Source organism: Ostrea edulis, chromosome 4 (assembly GCF_947568905.1).
Source record: "Ostrea edulis chromosome 4, xbOstEdul1.1, whole genome shotgun sequence".
NCBI classification, from domain to species: domain Eukaryota; kingdom Metazoa; phylum Mollusca; class Bivalvia; order Ostreida; family Ostreidae; genus Ostrea; species Ostrea edulis.
The window spans coordinates 82443820-82465971 of NC_079167.1; the positions used below are offsets into that span (position 1 = coordinate 82443820).

The following is a 22152-nucleotide window of genomic DNA, read 5'->3' on the forward strand; positions in this document are numbered from 1 at the left end:
CATAATATCCTGTACATCTGGTGGTATTTCCTTCTAGTTACACAGTAATATCCTGTACTTCTGGTGGTATTTCTTTCTAGTTACACCATAATATCCTGTACTTTTGGTGGTATTTCCTTCTAGTTACACCGTGATATCCTGTACATCTGGTGGTATTTCCTTCTAGTTACACAGTAATTTTCTGTATATCTGGTGGTATTTCCTTCTAGTTACACAGTTAATCCTGTACTTTTGGTGGTATTTCCTTCTAGTTACACAGTAATATTCTGTACTTCTGGTGGTATTTCCTTCTAGTTACACAGTAATTTACTGTACATTTGGTGGTATTTCCTCCCAGTTACACAGTAATATCCTGTACCTCTGGTGGTATTTCCTTCTAATTACACAGTAATGTATTGTACATTTGGTGGTATTTCCTCCCAGTTACACAGTAATATCCTGTACATCTAGTGGTATTTCCTTCTAGTTACACAGTAATATTCTGTACATCTGGTGGTATTTTCTTCTAGTTACACAGTAATATTCTGTACATCTGGTGGTATTTCCTTCTAGTTACACAGTAATATCCTGTACATCTGGTGGTATTTCCTTCTAGTTACACAGTAATATCCTGTACATCTGGTGGTATTTCCTTCTAGTTACACAGTAATATCCTGTACATCTGGTGGTATTTCCTTCTAGTTACACAGTAATATTCTGTACCTCTGGTCGTATTTCCTTCTAATTACACAGTAATATTCTGTACCTCTGGTCGTATTTCCTTCTAATTACACAGTAATGTATTGTACATTTGGTGGTATTTCCTCCCAGTTACACAGTAATATACTGTACATCTGGTGGTATTTCCTTCTAGTTACACAGTAATATCCTGTACTTCTGGTGGTATTTCCTTCTAGTTACACAGTAATATCCTGTACATTTGGTGTTTTTTCCTCCCAGAAACACAGTAATATCCTGTAGTTATGCTTGTCAGATAATGAGACAACAATAGTCACCACATTGATACACCAAGATGTCTAAAAATTGCCCACTGCATAAAGAAACACTTACAAAAGCTTTTAAAAGGAGGTCGTCCTGTGAAGCTTTTCCATCTTTTAAAAGGAAGGTTTCATTGCATGAGTGCAAAAGTTCATACAATACAAGAATGTAGTATTTTTTCTACACACAGACGATTTGGATATATGACAAAATGATAACCTATGAACACACGTATGTTTCAGTGTCATCATCTGTGGGATCTAGACGATCGTGGATTCCATAAGGTAGGACCATCTACTGCTATCCAAATTATATTTACATTTATGTACATCCAATATAAATGTCAAGTTAATTCCCATATGCATGAACCCGGATTTCCGGTAGATAATCTTAGGACTGCCTGTGAGGCATCTTCGGTAGCTAAGGGTTTACGGAGCGGATCGTAAACCCTTGGCTAGCGAAGATGCCTGTGTGGATAATTTAATGTACAGTGTATCTATCGTTTTCTAGTTATTCTCCATAAGAAAATCTTTTTCAATAATGACCTGGTTTATCATAATGCATGTAATATTAGAATAACATTCAATCTATACTTTATAGCATACAAATATCAACCTTGTGTATTCTTACAACAGAGATTAGAATAACATTCAATTTATAGCCTACAAATATCAACCCTGTCTATTCTTACAACAGAGATTAGAATAACATTCAATTTATAGCATACAAATATCAACCCTGTCTATTCTTACAACAGAGCATGTGGCGACTTTTCCTGAATGGTACACCAGTCATGTTAGTGGGAGTTCCAGCTTCTCCCTATCAGTAAGTCTCTCTCTCTCTCTCTCTCTCTCTCTCTCTCTCTCTCTCTCTCTCTCTCTCTCATATGAAATCCATTCTATAAAGTATGCTATGATAGAAATAACCAGCAATTATATATATATATAGTAACTAAATATTGATAGCTGTAAACTCACCCTCACCTCTACTCTGACAGAAGGTAACATTGACAAAATTTTGTCAGTTTCTGATACTTGTTTACATTCAGAAAACATTGAGAATTGCTTTGTAGAAACAAAATATTTCTGCAAATTGCATGTACTAGAAAATAAATCTATATTAAAAATGTTTTGTTTGTCCAAGCCTACACGTGATGTTTCCTGAAAGAGAAAAATCTTATAAGACCAAAGATGGCAGAAAATTTTCATTTTGATGATGTCATAATTCTGAATCAAAATCATTTTGGTCAGATTCAGAATACCAGCTCTGTTACATGGACATTCTCGTACATAGTGCCTTTAGTAATGAATGTCAATTCTAGAACCCATTTCATAGTTTTTTGTATAGAAACACTGTAATTTCAACAATTAGAAATGTACGTGTATCAGATATTTGTCTATATATAAGTGTACATGTATCAGATATTTGTCTATATATAAGTGTACGTGTATCAGATATTTATCTATATATATATAGGCACGTGTATCAGATATTTATCTATATATAGGTGTATGTGTATCAGATATTTGTCTATATACATGTATAGGTACGTGTATCAGATATTTGTCTATATATAGGTGTACGTGTATCAGATATTTGTCTATATATAGGTGTACATGTATCAGATATTTATCTATTTATAGGTGTATGTGTATCAGATATTTGTCTATATATAGGTACGTGTATCAGATATTTGTCTATATATACACTGTAGGTGTATGTGTATCAGATATTTGTCTATATATAGGTGTACATGTATCAGATATTTGTCTATATACATGTATAGGTACGTGTATCAGATATTTGTGTATATATAGGTGTACGTGTATCAGATATTTGTCTATATATAGGTACGTGTATCAGATATTTATCTATATATAGGTGTATGTGTATCAGATATTTGTCTATATACATGTATAGGTACGTGTATCAGATATTTGTCTATATATAGGTGTACGTGTATCAGATATTTGTCTATATATAGGTGTATGTGTATCAGATATTTGTCTATATATAGGTGTATGTGTATCAGATATTTGTCTATATACATGTATAGGTACGTGTATCAGATATTTGTCTATATATACACTGTAGGTGTATGTGTATCAGATATTTGTCTATATATAGGTGTACATGTATCAGATATTTGTCTATATACATGTATAGGTACGTGTATCAGATATTTGTCTATATATAGGTACGTGTATCAGATATTTGTCTATATATAGGTACGTGTATCAGATATTTATCTATATATAGGTGTATGTGTATCAGATATTTGTCTATATACATGTATAGGTACGTGTATCAGATATTTGTCTATATATAGGTACGTGTATCAGATATTTGTCTATATATAGGTGTATGTGTATCAGATATTTGTCTATATATAAGTGTACATGTATCAAATATTTGTCTATATATAGGTGTATGTGTATCAGATATTTATCTATATATATAGGCACGTGTATCAGATATTTATCTATATATAGGTGTATGTGTATCAGATATTTGTCTATATATAGGTACGTGTATCAGATATTTGTCTATATATAGGTACATGTATCAAATATTTGTCTATATATAGGTATGTGTATCAGATATTTATCTATATATATAGGCACGTGTATCAGATATTTGTCTATATATAGGTGTACGTGTATCAGATATTTGTCTATATATAGGTACGTGTATCAGATATTTGTCTATATATAGGTACGTGTATCAGATATTTGTCTATATATAGGTGTATGTGTATCAGATATTTGTCTATATATAGGTGTATGTGTATCAGATATTTGTCTATATACATGTATAGGTACGTGTATCAGATATTTGTCTATATATAGGTACGTGTATCAGATATTTGTCTATATATAGGTACGTGTATCAGATATTTGTCTATATATAGGTGTATGTGTATCAGATATTTGTCTATATATAGGTGTACGTGTATCAGATATTTGTCTATATATAGGTGTATGTGTATCAGATATTTGTCTATATATAGGTGTACGTGTATCAGATATTTGTCTATATATAGGTACGTGTATCAGATATTTGTCTATATATAGGTACGTGTATCAGATATTTGTCTATATATAGGTACGTGTATCAGATATTTGTCTATATATAGGTGTATGTGTATCAGATATTTGTCTATATATAGGTGTACGTGTATCAGATATTTGTCTATATATATAGGTGTATGTTTCTTGCAGTAGCCATAAGCCTGACAGTGTGTCTCCATTTGTCCTTCAAAAGCTATCGGAGAAACCAAAAAACTAGAATACACACAACATGGAGGTTGGACACAGTCTACAAACAACTCCCCATACCGGTATAACGTAACAAGCTCTAATCTGTAATACTGAATAAGATGTCTGTCTATCAAACAGAAAATCTATGTAGAAAAACACCCTGTGCTGGTATGTTGTGTGGACTGAGACCACTCATTGCTGCAGATGTGGAAGCTCAGGAATTTGTTATTCATTTGAAATTTAACTTGTATAAGCAGAATTTTTAGCAAGGATTTAATTTTGGCATTATTAGTGAGAGTGTTGAGATCGCTAAAATTGAATATCGCTAACAATTTATTCTGTATCGCATAGTTATCTTGCTTGATTAGCTCTCACTAAATATATATACAGTGTATACCCATTTTTATGGGAAAATCTGTCATTTTGTGTCTTGCTAAAATTCTTCTTATATGGTATCTTATCATTTTTATAATTTCTTGCATGGTTCTAAATAAAATTCCCAATGGGCAGATGGTACATTCTTTGTTGGGAGGAAGGGGTGGTGGGGGGGGGGGGGGTGGCAGGGGGGTGGGGGGGGGGGGTCTTAACATTTAAAGTTTTATAAATGAAACATTGCTGGAGAAAAATAGGCAAAACTGCCAGTACTCCTTTTTTATCAATCCCCATGGGCTGAAGGTGTGGATGGGAACCCATTGTCCTGTGTGATATGGAAAGTCTGTTCTCTGCAGAGTGAGTGTCAGTTTCCACACTACGACATGTAGCACAATGTTGCATCATCTCTAGCCTCGGTTTACTGTCCTCCCTAGCAACCTTCAATATTTATACCAGGTTAGCGTGTAGAGGAATGAACAATTTACTGGTGGTTATCGATGATGCTTCATTCTGGAAAGCTTTAAACAGCTGGTTGTTTAGTAATGTACTTGTTAGAGATATTACATATTATACGCACAGGGAATGATTCCGAATGCTTCAACGTTTTTGTTAAGATTAATGTTTTCAAGCGTAGGAGGAAATTCCATGTCTCTCCATTACTTGTCATAACAAAGTGGTAGTTTTACTGCTGCATCTCGCGGATGAATTTATTCATTTGAGTTACGTGAATTAATTGTTCAAAACATGATTTGTATATCAGTTGATTCGTTTGTTATATAATGATGTGTTACATAGGAAATGGACTACTGTAAAGGATTAGGACCTGATATAATGATGTGTTACATAGGAAACGGACTACTGTAAAGGATTAGGACCTGATATAATGATGCCAATATCATAAGTATTACATTTTCTTTTTATATGTTTTGAATTAAAATTGTTTGTTTTTGTGCATTCTAATCAAAATAATTACATTGAGATCCCCCTTCCTTTTCTTATCAGATAACAAAATTTAATACACAAAGATATGATATATACAGTCAAACCTTATTATCTCAAACTCGATGGGACCGAGAAAAAAACTGAGAGATATTCGAGGATTTGAGATATCGAGAATAAAATACTTTAAGAATAAGTGGTTGGGACTTCCGAATCACTTTTAAAGGACACATCGCATGTTTTTAAACTTTTTAATTTTTTCAGCAAAATTAATTCATTTCATGCCTAAAACTACTTTACATGTGTTTTAAATGAAACAGTTTGCGTAGTTTTCGAGTTTGAAAGCGATGAAATTCATTTCTTGCGATATGCATATTTTCTTCGATATTTTACGCGCCATTATCTGTGACGTCATATGCGACCTCGAGCGAGAAGATTTGAAAACAGTTGATAGTCATTTCATAAACAGATTAGATTTAATTGACAAACAAACAATTATCACATTAACAGTTTGTAAATAACACTGCATTAGGGTGTTTTGTGCCGTTTAAGGGTGTACTTGCTGTCAGTAGAGAAGATTTGGACTGTGTTTTTTTCAATTTTCGAAGGAAGTTATGAGAGACAAGACGTGAATATTTTTCGTCGGCACAACGACTTTGCCATAAAACCCCCCAGTAAAATTTGTCCCTGTACTTTTTCAAACAAGCACTTGGACAAATACGTAGATAAACTGCGAGAAAATGGTTCCATCGAAGCTACGCACTGTTACATATAGGCCTACGGCATATGCTTTCCGTTCTGCTCTCGAATTCAATACACACTCGCACCAACTGACCTTCACCTTGTAACAACATATAGGCAGAACTTTGCTAGCAGTGTCTACCAACTGGTAGTTTTAAAAAAGAAATTTAAAGATAAAAGATAATTGAACTTTCAATTATAAATAATAAAATATAATATTTCCCAACTTTGAATTGAATTATAATGCTTACATTATTTTTAAGGAACGCTATGTGTTTACAACAACAGCACGCTGCGCTCCCACTTCCTAAGTAACAACGTGTTGATAACAAAAAATAATGATTAGGCCTAATAAAATTGCTTTAATAAAATAATTTAAAAGTATTGTGATTTTCATAATAAGTTTGATCATTATTATTATTTTTTCTTTTTCGAAATGCGCCCGTGACAGTAGGCCTAGTTTTCAATGATACATACATGTAATCGTATCATAATTTAGGCCTATCCAACTTCTCCAAAAATAAATTTAATAATAGTTGCACTGTTTATTTTAGAAAAGCAACACCGCTAATTACAGTTGTTTACAGACATGGCATTACCAAATTGTGTTTAGACAGTGATCCGATGTAAACATTATTTACTCGCAAATTTATGCAGATTTCATACTCGCTTTTCTCGCTAAATTTGGGTCGCTATTTGTATGCACTGGTGGCTAAAAGATATAAGACTCGAGAAATTTGTCAACATCGAAATAAATGTTATCCATGGTAAATTTATTAGGCCCCTAAAACCCGAGTTTTTAAAAATATCTAACACTACTTTTACAACAAGTTGATGGACGAAGGTCGCATATGACGTCACTGTACCACGTGACTACCTATCTAATTAACTAGGCTTTTTGAAATCGGGGCTTAGATTTAAGTCCGTATTGTGGCTAATTATCGCAATACTTCAGCGAACGAACTATTACAATTAATTTCTATAAGCATAAGGAAGACAAAATGCATATAATTCTGTATACTTTGAAAACACGAGATGTGTCCTTTAAGTATCCATGGTATTCAAGATATCGGTGTTCGAGACACTGGAGTTCAATTGTATATTATGGTGAATTTGTGATTTTGCATCTTGATTATGATTGTTGTGAAAGATTAACAAATTTTATTTTACCTTAATGTATTTATACATAGTTATGGTTCTTGAGTGAGTTTTTCCAAACCTTGAAATCTTTGCCAAAACTGTTGTTATAATCTAGTCAGTGCTTAGGTATTACTTTTGTTTTGCTCTTTGATGTAAGTTCAATGCTTGCCTGAATGCCAGGTTTGATTTTGTGCCTGTATTTTACATGTGTCCAGCCTGAATGCCAGCTTTGATTATGTATTTTACACGTGTCCAGCCTGAATGCCAGCTGTGATTATGTATTTTACACCCGCTTATGTTTTATGTCTTCTGTTTGCACAAAGGTTGTGAGTAAATCTATGCAATGCTATATTTTTCTCAGCATTTAAAAAAAAAAGAATTCACTTTTATAATGTTGTTAATGTATATTGTACCAGACTGGATTATGATATAATGCACCCAGTTTGAGGTTTTACATTCTCAGACTAACACTACGCAGGATATCGCGGTTAATTTCGTCTTTCTACTTGTCATTAGTGGTAAACTCATCGAGAAAACATTATTGATTACAAATATGCACAAATCATTTGATTGGTGATTTTGTAAATCCTCCACAGGATTTGAATAATTCAGAGATGGTGATAAACAATGGTTCCACCTTCATAAGGAACAAAAATTAATGGCAGTTTGATTAATGTCCTTATTTTTTTTTTTTTTACGCTTACAGCTTTGGAGACTTGCCTCTTTTGTCATACTTTCTGGGCATGGGCAAACTCTCTGATTGGTCAGTTCTAATTTACGAATATTTTAGATTTAACGACAGTTTCTCAGTGAGTGTTCCTATGGGTGATGTGTAGAAAGATGAACTGAGCTGTGAGAATCCAATATGTATTTACCTCGGACCTGCTCTCCTGTTCTGTATAGTGTTACATTAAGTGTAGCTGCAGATCCTGTAGCTCAATGGGGCTACCCCACTATTTTGTCAGAGAGCTACAGATCCACAGCTACACTTAGCTTGGTATATTGTCTGTTCAAACAATTGTTTAGAGCAGGTCTGAATTTTAGAAGGAGTTAACCTTATTGGAACATACTGGCCTTAAAAGTTGTATATAAATTTTTTTTTTTAATTTATTAGTACATAAATGGAAGAAAGGATTGCTTGATATGAAATAGGAAGAATTTTATATTAGATGTCTATACTGTATATTTATTACATTTTCATGAAAAATGTTTATTTTTGTATTTTTTTTTTCAAGCAGAAAATTGTGTTCAAACATGTCACCAAACAAGATTGAGCCAATCAAACAATATGACTGAACAAATCTTTAAAAATTCAAGTCGTTAATCTACTCTTTGTTTCTAAAACCAAAAAAGGTCTGTTTTCGGTTTCGCATTTCATTTGGTGCATTTTACAAAACAAGTGTAGAAATGCAAAAAAAATGAAATGTCATTTTTGTATTTGTCGGGATTCTGACAATAAGATATGGCTATACATCCTTATTTGCAGTCTATACTAATTTAAGGGGGAAAAAAGAGAAAGAAAGAACAATCTTGTGCCTTTCTAGGTATTTAACTTCAAGCATTTGTACACACTGAACTTTAATTATCAAATATTTATGTATAAAGATTTGTTTCAGTTTCATAAATTTTGAGTGCCAACAATTTTCTTTCCTTTTTTTGCCTTTCTTATTGCTCTCTCTCTCTCTCTCTCTCTCTCTCTCTCTCTCTCTCTCTCTCTCCATATGATTTTAATATTTATCATTGTAAATATTTTTTGGATAAGAATCTACTTTCACTTTTGTGTCTTTATTTATGGATCCAATTTTTCGTTGTTGAGATTTCTGTTGCATTGCTCACAAAAAGTAATAATTACCATGGATACAAATACAGTGCTCAAACATACTATTTTGGTGCAATAATTTTCCCCTTAATTTACTAATGTTATTAGTTTACTTACTCATTTTGAAAACTATTTGATATCATGTTTGAAATGGCATTCCATGTATGTACAATCAAACACTGGTACTGTTACACAGTACAAAAAAATCAGACATTGATTTGCAATATTCATTCAAGCGAAGCAAGATTGTTGCAGACTTGGAATGAAATAAAATGATCAGAAATGTCAAGATGATGAGAAATATTTTACACCTGTGTACAGGTGATCCATCAGTGTTTCCTGATCGGATCTGGATTTATGTCGAAATGCTTTAAGGTATTTTTTTTTTTAATTACAAACACTATATGTTAAATGTTTATACAAAAGTCAACTATTTTTTATTTTTTTTGAGTGTTTACAGCCCAAGTGCCTTCACAGGCAGTGTAGTGTTTCATTTGCCTTGAACCGTTATTTCTTGTTCATACTTAAGTAACAGGTGCTCCAAAAAGTTTAACGTTCTCTTTATTTCCATTGAAAGTTTGTTTACAAACTAGTCAGTGTCTGTTCTTATTATATTGATTACTGAGTACTAGTACTTATAAATTAGACGTTTTCTAATAAACTGTTTTGAGTTTATGTTACTTGTTTTCTGTTATTGATATGAGTGTTCGTTGAGTGGTTACTTTGACTTTGTAATAGGGATACCGAGGTTCCGTTTGTGATCCCTGCGTTGTACCTAAGATTTTTATCTGGTGACCATATCTTTGCTAAGCTCCTATTAGAAGTAAAAGTCATGGATCTTATCAGACATTACCTTTGCAGCAGTTGGCCAGGTTCGATCGCCAGTGGCCAGATGTCTCAGTTACTAGAGCACCTAACTAGAGATTCAGAGGGACCGGTTTCGAATCCCAATCTGGTCCGTTGCATTTTCTTCTTTCTAGTTACACTTTATAAACAAAGATCCTGTGTCGTGACAGGTGTTGGCTTATTAATGAACTGTCACTGCTACGGCCCTGAGTGTAAATCACGGATCTAAAATTTGTGGTACTTAACACACAGCTGGTTATATTTCAATATCAGGGGGGAATTCTCAAAGGGAGGTAAGAAACAAATAAATAGGATTAAATGAGTAAGGACACTTTCTTCCATATATATTTTGTATAGTGTTAGTATGAGACAGGATGTTCATGAAAAAAGTTCCACACCGTACAATCAAATGATAGTTGAAATAAATATACAATTATACACTTGAAAAAGTCATGTTAAAATGATGGTAAAGAAACCATAAAGATTTAACTACCTATAATACTAATAATATGCAAGTCTAAAAAGATGTGTTTTGAAATGTTTTTTAAAAGTGTTCACATTCTGACAACGGCGGAGGGTATCAGGCAGAGTTCCAGAGTGTAGCTGCTGCCACATCCAAGCGCCTGTTTCCATATGTGGAGGTTCGACATCTAGCTCTAACTAATGTCAGTGAATTTTCAGATCTTTGGGAGCGATTTGGTTGGTAAACAGTGATCACCTCCTCCCAAGTATTTTGGTGCCATCTTATGGATCACCTTATATGCGTAGAGGATAATTATGTATTGGCTGCGCCTGTCAATAGGAAGCCAATTATGTAAAGAAATCAGCACTGGAGTTATGTGATCACTTCTCTTGGTACGAGTGATGATTCGTGCTGCCATATTCTGTATCCGCTGCAGTTTTGCCAAGTCGGTTGTGTTAATACCAAAAAGAACTTGTCTACTGTTAGTAGGAGTCAGGAGAATATAGAACCTGTCTACTGGTAGTATGAGTCAGGAGAATATAGAACTTGTCTACTGGTAGTATGAGTCGGAAGAATATAGAACTTGTCTACTGGTAGTATGAGTCAGGAGAATATAGAACTTGTCTACTGGTAGTATGAGTCAGGAGAATATCGAACTTGTCTACTGGTAGTATGAGTCAGGAGAATATAGAACTTGTCTACTGGTAGTATGAGTCAGGACAAAATAGAACTTGTCTACTGGTAGTATGAGTCAGGAGAATATAGAACTTGTGTACTGGTAGTACAAGTCAGGAGAATATAGAACTTGTCTACTGTTAGTATGAGTCAGGAGAATATAGAACTTGTGTACTGTTAGTACGAGTCAGGAGAATATAGAACTTGTCTACTGTTAGTATGAGTCAGGAGAATATAGAACTTGTCTACTGTTAGTATGAGTCAGGAGAATATAGAACTTGTGTACTGTTAGTATGAGTCAGGAGAATATAGAACTTGTGTACTGTTAGTATGAGTCAGGAGAATATAGAACTTGTCTACTGGTAGTACAAGTCAGGAGAATATAGAACTTGTCTACTGGTAGTACAAGTCAGGAGAATATAGAACTTGTCTACTGGTAGTATGAGTCAGGAAAAAAATCTAACGGGGGTCGAGTAGGATGTGTACTTTTCTGATCTGTTATGATGAGCAAGGTTGCCTCCACCAATATTGGGAAATTCCTGGCCCCTTAGTCAGTGGAACTGATTCCTGGCTCCTTAGTGGAAATGGTTCCTGGCCCCTTTGTCAGTGGAACTGATTCCTGGCCCCTTAGTGGAACTGGTTCCTGGCCCCATAGTCAGGGGAACTGGTTCCTGGCTCCTTAGTCAGTGGAACTGGTTCCTGGCCCCTTAGTAAGGGGAACTGGTTCCTGGCCCCTTAGTCAGTGGAACTGGTGAATGGGTGGACGTTGTAGCTTATATAGAGGAAATTGATTATTTCTCTAAAAATCTCCCTAATTCATGGACTTAATGCAGTTAAACTGAATACCTTTACCAAAATATTTAAATTTAAAGCCTTTATGGATAATGAAGTGAAAATGATTTTAAGGCATATTCATGAGTAGGTTTAATAAATGCTATATACAATTTTGAGATGTGTTTTCTACCAATTTTGAACATTAGCGTTTTTAACAGCTCTATTTTTTATAAGCTTCGTTTACTATGGAACATTCACAGACCAACTGAGGTTGTGTGACAATAATAAGCCTAAATGACGATGGACTAGAACATACCCCAGCCTGTTACCTTGAAAAATAGTTTTGGTAGAACAGGGTTGTCTTTATAAAAAAATAAACAACTTTAGCCTTGTATGGATTAAGTTTGAGTATCTACATATTTGACCATGGTTCTAATATTAATAAATCATGATAAAGCTTATATTCAATAACTAGCGTATTATATGAAGATTGCTGAAGTTAGTTGTCATCAGAAAATAGTTTACACATTGATCGCATATTTACAGCAAAATCATTAGCATAATTCAAAAATAGTAAAGGTTCTAAGATAGAACCCTAGAGAACACCAACAAATATATCACGTTTTGGCGAAAGAAGTGTATTATATATTACTTTTGTGATCTGTGACATGAATAAATTTTAAACCATTGTAAATAATTGCCAGATACACCATGAGCTTGTAATTTAAAAATGAGACCAGTATGCCATACTCTATCAAAGGTCAAACATGATTTTCCTTCGTCAATACTTTGGACGATATTATGGTATGTTTCTATAATTGATGAAGAGTAGAATGCCCTGTTAAGAATCCGGTTTGATATCCATAAAAGAAATCATTACTGTGAAAATAATCATATATTTTTGAAAATTCTCTCCGTGATTTTATTGACACATCATGGCGGTGAGACAGACCTATGGTATTAGATACTATTGATGGGTCTTCGTATTTAAAAATTCTCTTTACTTCAGTTAATTGCGACAAAAGACTGTAAGTCCGGAAGTCAATCTATAAAACTGTATATTCCCACAGTCAGTGACTGTCAGTTTTGTATGTTTGGATATTTTGTGTAGTGTTTTCCGATGATAATCCATTGTGAGTGAATTGTATTACAAGTTTATTCAATTAATACAACTTTGGGAAGTACAGCCCATCGGTATTTAAATGTAACATTGAAATAAATACATAGTTATCACTTAAGGAGTCTAAATCGATCATCGAAATTGGTAGCTCAACTAATCGATTTCCAATCCTTGACTCCGGTTTACCGTTTTCATTAAGACTTTGATTTTTTAGATGAAATAATGAATGTTTTGTAGTGATTTTGCACTCATGTCAGTCCAGAATTAAATGCAATATACACTAGGCAAGAAACTAAATCGCATAATTAATCTTTTGTTCCCAAACCGCCCGGGGGGTTGTGCTCTCTTCATTTTGAATAGAAATTAAAACAACGAAAAACTTATGGGTGCAGCTAAACACAATTTACAAAGGTAAAAGAAAGGTAAAATGAAATATAAAAAGTAAATTGGCAAGTCACAACGCTAGTAAATTCTGGATTATATTTAAGGAGGAAGTTAGTGATATATATATATATATATATATATATATATATATATATATATATATATTTATATTTATAAATTACCCCCAATAACTCGTTTGATATAGGTACATGGAAGCTGCAGAACTAACCACTGGTCTGTGCATCGGTGTCGGCACGTGTCAGAGCGCATGAAGATCCACTCTACATTGTCAAGATTACAACAACAACAACAACAACAACAAAAAAAAAATGTAAGTTCGTATGAACACATCCCCAGACTGGGTGTTACAGAAATACGGGAAACGTGCCAATAATAATACATAAACATTCACAAATTTAAAATGCTGCATTTATATTTAACATTCACAACAACGTTTCTTTTCAGTTATGTATGTATGTATAGTATTCACCATACATGTACTACAGTCAACGCTGTTCGCTCCTGATCGAGTGTAAAAGTTTTAAGAATTTTGTAAAGTATATTTTCAATACCTACATTTATCAATTTGTAAAATCGTCGTCGAAGCTTGGTGTCTGTGTCCGTTTTGTTGAGCTAGGTGGCATATTATTTCGTTTAAAGAATTGAACATATACGTCCACTTACGAAGTAAAACATCTGCCACCTATTCTCTATAGATAAGTGGACAGTGTTCCATTTATGGGAAGCGAAGTGGACCGACAACCTTTGGCTAGCGAAGATGCGTGCGCAAGGGCCAAACTAATTATTGATCCTTGAACATTAGAGAACAAAATGTAAATCTAAAAATACATATATGTCTCATTTTCATCCGTGAATCGCCCATTGCATGGCTCTCACCCATTGTACGACTTTCGTCCATTGTAAGACTGTCGCCCATTGCATGACTCTCGCCCATTGCACAACTCTCGCTCATTGTACGACTCTCGCCCATTGTACGACTCTCTCACAGACGACTAAGATAATTGACACTAACCTTCTCTTACCGGTACTGTGTAGGATGATTTTTTTAAAAGTAAAACTTACTAAGTGACAAATCAAATGTTGAAAATATCTATTACAACTCTGCTGAGCTTCATATGGTAGAACTTTAATATTGATGAATTTAGCGAAACAGAAAGGGAATCGGATATCGTTTTAGAATTTTCTGTAGAAGATTCTGGTCTTTCAAGCAAGTACATGTATTCTTACTGTTTATTTTCGGCAATACATTTTCGTACTTTGCAATCATGATTATCTGTCCACACAAACCCAATGAAGCCAAAAACTGAACTCTTGCTTAGAAGTATAAATAGTATCAATACAATTTCAAAGTCCGAACCAACCGCCTTTTTCACTGTCTATATGATAGAATTGTCTTCCATATTTAAACATTTTATTTTTTGAAAACACGAGGTAAAAAAAAATAATTCCTAAGATTTTTCATTTAAAAATTTCTTCCATTTTTCATGACTAGAAAGGCAATGTAGAAAAATAGCAGAAAGCGTTATTGCTATTCTTAAAGTCTAAATGACTGCCATCACTGCAACGGAACTCCTCGAATGTCTCGCGCACTCGACATAGATCTCGGATGTAATACGGTGGCATCCATGAGTGAATTTGATGCATTGCCAATTGTCAATGCATCAAATTCGCTCATGGATGCCACCGTATTACATCCGAGATCTATGTCGAGTGCGCGAGACATTCGAGGAGTTTCGATTGCCATCACTGTAGGGTCGGTTTATCTCCCCTAGTGACAATCTGTGAATATCGCAGCACAAGGTCAGTGGCGGATTTAGGGGAGGGGGGTCTGTGTGAATATCGCAGCACCAGGTCAGTGGTGGATTTAGGGGAGGGGGTCTACGTACATGTAGATTGAAACACCCTTGTTGATTAACCATTACAACCAAGCAAAAAGATCATTTGCATCGCTTTGGGTCCGCAACCCCCCACCCCCCTTTATGGAGTGCGAGAAAAGGTGCCAACTTCGCAGTATCCGCCCCCATCCCTGCTCCCTCCCGGTTCGAATGTTTTCTGGATTCGCTTTTGTACGTCATAATACTTTCCTGTGGCTAGGACCCTTACCATGTGATTTGGTACGGGTTATTCAATCATATACCGGATATTATACAATCGTTAAAAGTTTAAATTCAAGTATAATCCGTTTCATGAACAACAAATATTGTCGTGTAACTCTGAAGTGTAATGCTCTTTAGTCTGGAACTGATAGAGTACCTTCACTTCACCTGGAAAATGGTGGTGACTATATCAAAATAAATATTCAATTATTCATCAAAATCTGGATCGAATTATCAATAATTACTAGTAGGTGTATTCATAATTTAGTAACATTGTACTAAGAATATTGCCTTGCATACAAATATCATTGAGTTTCATTCTATGAATGGAATGAGTGGTCATAGCTTAGTACGATTTCATGTCTCTTCCAAAAAGGCCGTTGTAACATTAAATAGTGACCCCGTTGAAAAACAACCCCAGGGGTCATTTCATAACATTAAAAGTTGACCCCGATAAAATTTTAACGTTAAATTTTGATAAAAAAAGGTCGTTGAAAAGTGATTAACGTTAAATTTTGATCAGTAATGGGGTCATTGTTTTTACTTTAAAATGTTACATACATAATACAAATGTTTAAAATAGATTGTCAGAGAGAGAGAGAGAGAGAGAGAGAGAGAGAGAGAGAGAGCAGACAGAAGGGATCATTTCCCCAGACAAACGAAGGGGCATAAGGGCCAAAAGTTACCCAATGTCAAAACAATCTATTTTACTGTTATTCTGATCAATTGCGACTAGTGTCACCAATTTCAGCCATCTTTAGATTAATTTTCATATGTTCTCTAAATGTTGGGGCAAAATAATGAAAAAGCAACAAAATAGCACAGATTTCTGGAAACAATGAATAACTTTTATATTAAACAAGAAACAACAAAACAAACAATTCCATATTTTATAATTCACTAAATAAGATTACACTGGAAAAAAAACCCATTATGAGTAATAAGCATGTTAGAATTCCTCTTTTTTGGGGGGGGGTTGGGGGGGGGTTCGATTTTTACACCAAAAATATCACAGATTTTTTGGAAACAACGAATAACTTTTATGCTAAACAAAAAATGACAAAACAAATAATTCCATATTTTAGAATTCATTATATTATAAAATTACACTGATTTTTTTTTTTACCAACACATGTGTTAAAATTTCTCGTTTTGGGGGAAAACGACGGATTTTACACCAAAAAAGTCACAGATTTCTGGAAACAATGAATAACTTTTATGTTAAACAAAAAAATGACAAAACAAACAATTCCATATATTAGAATTCCTTATATAAGATTACATTTTTAAAAAATATAGCCAATACATACATGTATCTTAAAATTCCTCATTTTGGGGTAAAACGACGAATTTTTCCACAAAAAAATCACAGATTTCTGGAAACAATAACTTATCACGTCTCCGCGGTGGCCGAGAGGTTAGAGCGTTCGCCCCGCATGCGGTAGGCCGGGGTTCGAATTCCGGCCGCGACAGATCGTTAAAACGGGTAGTGATAGTTCCATCGCCAAACGCTCGGCATCAGGTGTGAATGTCACGGGTCCTCGGAGATGACCTTAAAAACGGATGTCCCGTGTCACAGTAGGTAAAGAACCCTCACTGCTCAATGGCCGTAAGTGCCGAGCATAGGCTTATGCCTGTGTCACATTACTAGCGGGTACCGGGCGAGGTATAGGTATCGGGGGGGACCTGTCAAGATCTAACACCGTAGGGACACATTTCCAAGTCTGCCGGGTGATTAGCTCTCCTCATATACCGCCCGCACCTCGGGCGGGACAAGGAAGGCAGCCGTATGTTTACCGGGCGGGGAGCGTATGGAATGATGGTGTTGGTGGCCGCCCGATATCCGTAAGGTTATCGGTAGGTAACCGGAAGGTAACCGGGAGGGGTACGTCCGGTACCCATACGGACATCGTACGGACTAGGTACCCCCGTGCGGTCACCGCTTGGACACCTGAGGGGTATCGGATGAAGCCAGGACGATGTCCGTTCTGAGAACATCCGGGTATCGTTCGGTGACCTTTGCCTTTTCATGCGTGTTAAGTGCAATTAAGGCAATTGCAAACTGGTGTAAATATACCTATCGTCATCGTCATCATCTCCAACATCATCATCGACGCTGTTGCCATCAACATCGACATGGCCAATCCTCCGAGGCATCTGAGACTGCCGTTCCTACGTCTACAACTCGCTGAAGCACGTGAGCGTTATCTTACTATCTTGGCAGCTTTAATAGCTGAGGAAGAAAGGGCAAGGAGACGTCAGAGACGTCGACGTCGGTGGTGGGTTAGACCATGGCTAGAGAGGCGCGTCATGTATGGTCAATATGAGACATTGATGGGAGAACTTGAGAGGGAGCATGAAGGAGACTTCAAGTCCTTCCTCCGAATGGAACCCGCAATGTTCCATGAACTACTGCAGCGGGTGGGACCACGCATTGAAAAGCCAGACACGTAAGTGTTATAAAAATACTATTATTGTTAAATTATTGTTATATTTTTAAATTGTTAAATGGTTACATAGTTAAATTGTATTTGAAAGGTTCTATATTTCTGTAGTAAAATGTTATCTTTTTTATTTGTTTACAGACAGCGGCCACCCTTGAAACCAGGCTTAAAGCTAGCCATCACCCTCCGCTTCTTGGCAACCGGGAACTCGTACAAGTCGCTAGCCTTTGATTTCCGTGTTGCCCACAACACGATTTCCCTGTTCGTGCCAGAGGTCTGTCGAGCTATACTGGAAGAATACCGTGACGAGGTCTTCCGCACGCCACGCACACCAGCTGAATGGGCAGTGGTTGCTCAACGCTTCCAGGACCGGTGGAACTTTCCGCATTGTTGTTGCGCAATTGATGGCAAGCATATCGCCATAAAGAAGCCACCGCAGACAGGCACCCTATACTACAACTACAAAGGCTTCTTATCAATGGTCCTGCTAGGAGTGGTTGATGCAGACTATAAATTTTTATGGGCTGACGTTGGGCAAATGGCTCAGCGTCAGATGCAGGTGTTTTCAACGGATCTGTTCTGGAGCCCGCGCTTAGGGAAGGGAGGCTTGGGTTCCCCCAACCCGACCCTCTGCCAAACGACGACAGAGACACGCCATACTTTATAGTGGCAGACGATGCCTTTCCCCTGCGACCCTACTGCATGAAGCCATTCTCCAAGCGTTACATGCTCCGAGAGGAAAGGATCTTTAACTATCGGTGCTCACGGGCTAGGAGGGTGGTGGAGAATGCTTTTGGAATTTTGACCAACAGGTTCCGTTGTTTGCTGACAACAATGAACACTAAACCACCAGCAACGGTATGGATTGTTACAGGCTGTCTGACATTGCACAATATCATGAGAATGCGATACCCTAACCTACAGAATGCCGACTTGGATATAGAAGGGGACAATCACAATATTATCCCAGGAGCATGGAGGGATGGCGCAGTCATGGCAGAAGTTGAGGCTGCTGGTCGCGGACCAAGGCAGACTGCAGAGGGGAAAAAGCAGCGCCATTACTTAATGAAATACTTTAACAGCCCTGCTGGGAGTGTTCCATGGCAGGATGCTGCTATTGATAGATAAGTTAAGGTCAAAGGTCATGTTTGAAAAAGGAAGATCATATATGATTTCCTAATAATCTCCTTGCTAGAGGAGTTTGCTAATCATTTGGCCTTGATATGAAAGTTAAAAGGTCACGGTATGAAAAGAAACATCATATATGACTTCCTATCTGTCAGTTGAAGTAACTTGTGTTTTTTTGTTAACACATTTAATAATCAAGTTTTGTGACCCGTTAACACCTATTTGTGTTGTGTTCTTGTTATTTGTATTAACTTTTAACAATAAAGCTATGTTAAACCTTAACAACTGTTTTTGTTTTTCCTGTTGTTTGTATCAAGTTAACAATACAGTTGTGTTAAAACCGGAACCCCCTTTTTTTTGGGGGGGGGGGGGAGAACTTTGGAGGGAAAAGAAATATAACCGGGCCATTCCTACTAAAATCTTATTTGTTTTCTCTCAAGAGTTCTAGAAAGAAGTCATGAGGTTTCTTGTGTGCAGAAGTTTACCACCCGAAAACACAATATTTCACAAATTTCACTCAAGAATATTTCAGAGAAAAGGAACAGAAATCTTTGTCACTTGAAGATTACTGTGCCTTTTCTCTAAAAAATTGTTCAAGGAAAGTTGCCAACCCAAACACATAACATTCTTTTCATCTGAAAGGAGCCATAAAAGCAATAACACATTTGGATAAATTTTCAAGACTTTATTTCCCCAACAACTCAAGACACATAGTACATCAGTGATAATGACCCAGTGTTAAATCTCACTGTTCAAAACTTTATTTTCCCCCTCAACTCAGGTACATAGTACATATTAGAGTATGACACAGTATAATGTCCCAGTATCTCTGTCATTTCCTATGATACATCCTTTTTCACACAAAGATATATCTCAGTCCGACCCGGTGGTTAATCCGGTATCACAGTTTCTCACACAAACACATATTATCACACAAAGCTTGTATCTCAGTCTCATACACTAGACGTCCTCCTCTCCCTGACTACTTGACGACGAGTCCCCTGATGCGGATGGTTCCGGGTGTACTTCAGCCGGCACGTACACCATTTGTTCTGCACTGGGCTGAGACAGTGTGAGCTGTGCATCCCGTAAAGTCTGTGACACTGTCTCAGCAGAGTCTCTGGGTGCATAGGACGGTGGTGTATCCAGGGCATCGCCAAAGGTGAGTGACGTTCTCGGGCGAAGGGTGAGGGGGGTGAGGGGCTGGCGCTGACCCTGACTGCTCTGCTCACTCTGACTGCTCTGCTTAGTACTCGACTGACCCTGAGTACTCGACTGACCCTGACCCTGGCCCTGGCTGCTTGACTGGCCTGACATTGACCAGGCCTGGTTGATTAATGATGCGCTTCCAGCAGCATAGTTGCTTGCCAGGGTGTCCCATACGGGTGGCGCCGAGTGTGAACGGTGTTGGAAACTCGCCTGAAACATAATCAAAAGAGACACTGCACATAAATGTTTTTAAAAAATATTATTTGGTGGCATCAAGTCTTAATTGTAAATAAAACATGTGTGGAGCATTTTTTTTTTAAATAATGAACTACAGGAACAAAAGTTTTATGGAATAAAAATAAATTGTACCTGTTGAGGAGATGGCGTACTGCGTCTCTGCATTGGTGGGGTGGGTGCCAGAAACTGGGGCTGCTGCGTTGCTCCCTGCTGTGGCGTAAAGGAAGTATGTGGCACAAACTGAGGTGGCTGCTGCTGAGGATGAGGCATCTGCGGCTGAGGAGGCATCTGCTGCTGGTGGGCCATCTGCTGCTGATAGGGCATCTGCTGCTGGTGGGGCATCTGCTGGTGGTGGGGCATCTGCTGCTGAGGGGGCATCTGCTGCTGATCGTAGCCAGCCGCTAGCTGAGGGACGGTGAGGCAGTTCATGGCCAATCTAAAAGTCTGTTCCTGGAAGTGGCGCCACTGCTGTGGCACTATCTCACGCTGAACAGAAAGCAGCCACTCCCCCCACGCGTCACGCTCACAACGGCCCTGACTGGCACTTGAGAACTGCAATGCATAAAACATAAAAAATTGTCGTGAAAGGTGCATGACAGATACAACAGGTGGTCGGAATATGTAAGAGGCGTACAACCAGAAAATATTTTAGAAACAATGATTTGTACACTGTAATTTAAAAAGTTTGAACTTGTGGAAGATTAGGAAATAACACTTTTTTACATTAACAAATTATTTATGTTACAGATTGTTCAAGTTTAGCATATAAAACATAACGAGTAAACTATGAATTCTTACATTTTCTCTGGCCGACTTCACTTCCTGTCGTGACTCCTCTAGCAGGTTCGCCAGCACGTCTGACACATCCCGGTGTTCTTTCTTGGACCTCTTCCTCTGGGCCCTGGATGATGTGCCTCCAGCCGCAGCAGAGGTGGAGCCCAGGGAACTGGTAGAAGCAACAATGCGAAGGCCCGGCGATTGGGCCCTCTCATCACCCCCTCCACCTCTGGACCTCTGGGCCGATGAGGTCCGCGAAGCTCTGTCGTCCTCAGACGAGGAGTCAACCCTCCCCTCGGACTCTTCACCTGCAATCTGAAGCATAAGGAAGAAAAGTTGTAGTTGGATAAAGAGGACCAGCATAGCAGAAAAACTTGTAGATTGGGATAAGAAGTCATGCAATGCTGATAAAAGTAACATTGGCAACACAAAGGTAAAAGAATAATATAAAAAAAATGTATTTCCTAATCTTCCACAACTTTTAAACACATTATTTTGTAGTGTACATAATTAATGTCTTTAAAATATGTTTTTTTTTGGCAGATGCTTACCATGCCAAGAGTCTCAGTCTTGGTGCGGGGCTTGTAGTGGGCATCCAGGAAACGATAGGCATTCAGCTTGAATGTCTGAAGTGGTGTCTGTTGCTTGGCCTTTGACCCACTTTTCCCGGTTCTGCCCTCCTTGACCATCTTGTTGTGATCTGTCCTCATCGACACAAAGCGTTGCCAC

At 37.0% G+C, this 22152-nt stretch overlaps 3 protein-coding genes across 4 annotated transcripts in view; 2 read left to right on the top strand and 1 right to left on the bottom strand.

The window, feature by feature from the left end:
• The window catches only part of LOC125671289 (protein O-linked-mannose beta-1,2-N-acetylglucosaminyltransferase 1-like), a 33371-nt gene extending 23447 nt beyond the window's left edge, over positions 1 to 9924 (top strand). For both annotated transcript variants that reach the window (XM_056163969.1, XM_056163970.1), the window contains 4 exons: positions 1221 to 1262; positions 1736 to 1803; positions 4200 to 4318; positions 5406 to 9924. In XM_056163969.1, the coding sequence (XP_056019944.1) occupies positions 1221 to 1262; positions 1736 to 1803; positions 4200 to 4266 (177 nt within the window). In that variant the 3' untranslated portion in view covers positions 4267 to 4318; positions 5406 to 9924. The remainder of the gene's footprint in view (positions 1 to 1220; positions 1263 to 1735; positions 1804 to 4199; positions 4319 to 5405) is intronic.
• A 7840-nt stretch (positions 9925 to 17764) lies between these two features.
• Positions 17765 to 19200, top strand: LOC125651349 (uncharacterized). The gene is made up of 3 exons (XM_056161508.1): positions 17765 to 18078; positions 18214 to 18479; positions 18620 to 19200. Exons 1-3 carry the CDS (start codon positions 17765 to 17767, stop codon positions 19198 to 19200), a joined length of 1161 nt encoding a protein of 386 aa, XP_056017483.1.
• Positions 19201 to 20160: 960 nt separating this feature from the next.
• LOC125651348 (uncharacterized) lies at positions 20161 to 21747 on the bottom strand. Its single transcript, XM_056161509.1, has 3 exons — positions 21445 to 21747; positions 20779 to 21198; positions 20161 to 20619 (listed from the first exon to the last, which is right to left on the bottom strand). The coding sequence occupies exons 1-3, from the start codon at positions 21745 to 21747 to the stop codon at positions 20161 to 20163; spliced, it is 1182 nt and encodes a 393-aa protein (XP_056017484.1).
• Positions 21748 to 22152: the final 405 nt, after the last annotated feature.

What these genes read in the sequence shown, in the direction of transcription:
- LOC125651349 (XM_056161508.1), top strand. Translation starts at nt 17,765, where the DNA reads ATGGCCAATCCTCCGAGGCATCTGAGACTGCCGTTCCTACGTCTACAA. An exon ending in CGCATTGAAAAGCCAGACAC is followed by an intron (nt 18,079 to 18,213) that starts GTAAGTGTTATA and finishes ATTTGTTTACAG; the next exon opens with ACAGCGGCCACCCTTGAAAC. An exon ending in TTGTTGTTGCGCAATTGATG is followed by an intron (nt 18,480 to 18,619) that starts GCAAGCATATCG and finishes CAAATGGCTCAG; the next exon opens with CGTCAGATGCAGGTGTTTTC.
- LOC125651348 (XM_056161509.1), bottom strand. Translation starts at nt 21,747, where the DNA reads ATGCTTCAGATTGCAGGTGAAGAGTCCGAGGGGAGGGTTGACTCCTCG. An exon ending in TGAAGTCGGCCAGAGAAAAT is followed by an intron (nt 21,199 to 21,444) that starts GTAAGAATTCAT and finishes TATGCATTGCAG; the next exon opens with TTCTCAAGTGCCAGTCAGGG. An exon ending in GTACGCCATCTCCTCAACAG is followed by an intron (nt 20,620 to 20,778) that starts GTACAATTTATT and finishes ATTATGTTTCAG; the next exon opens with GCGAGTTTCCAACACCGTTC.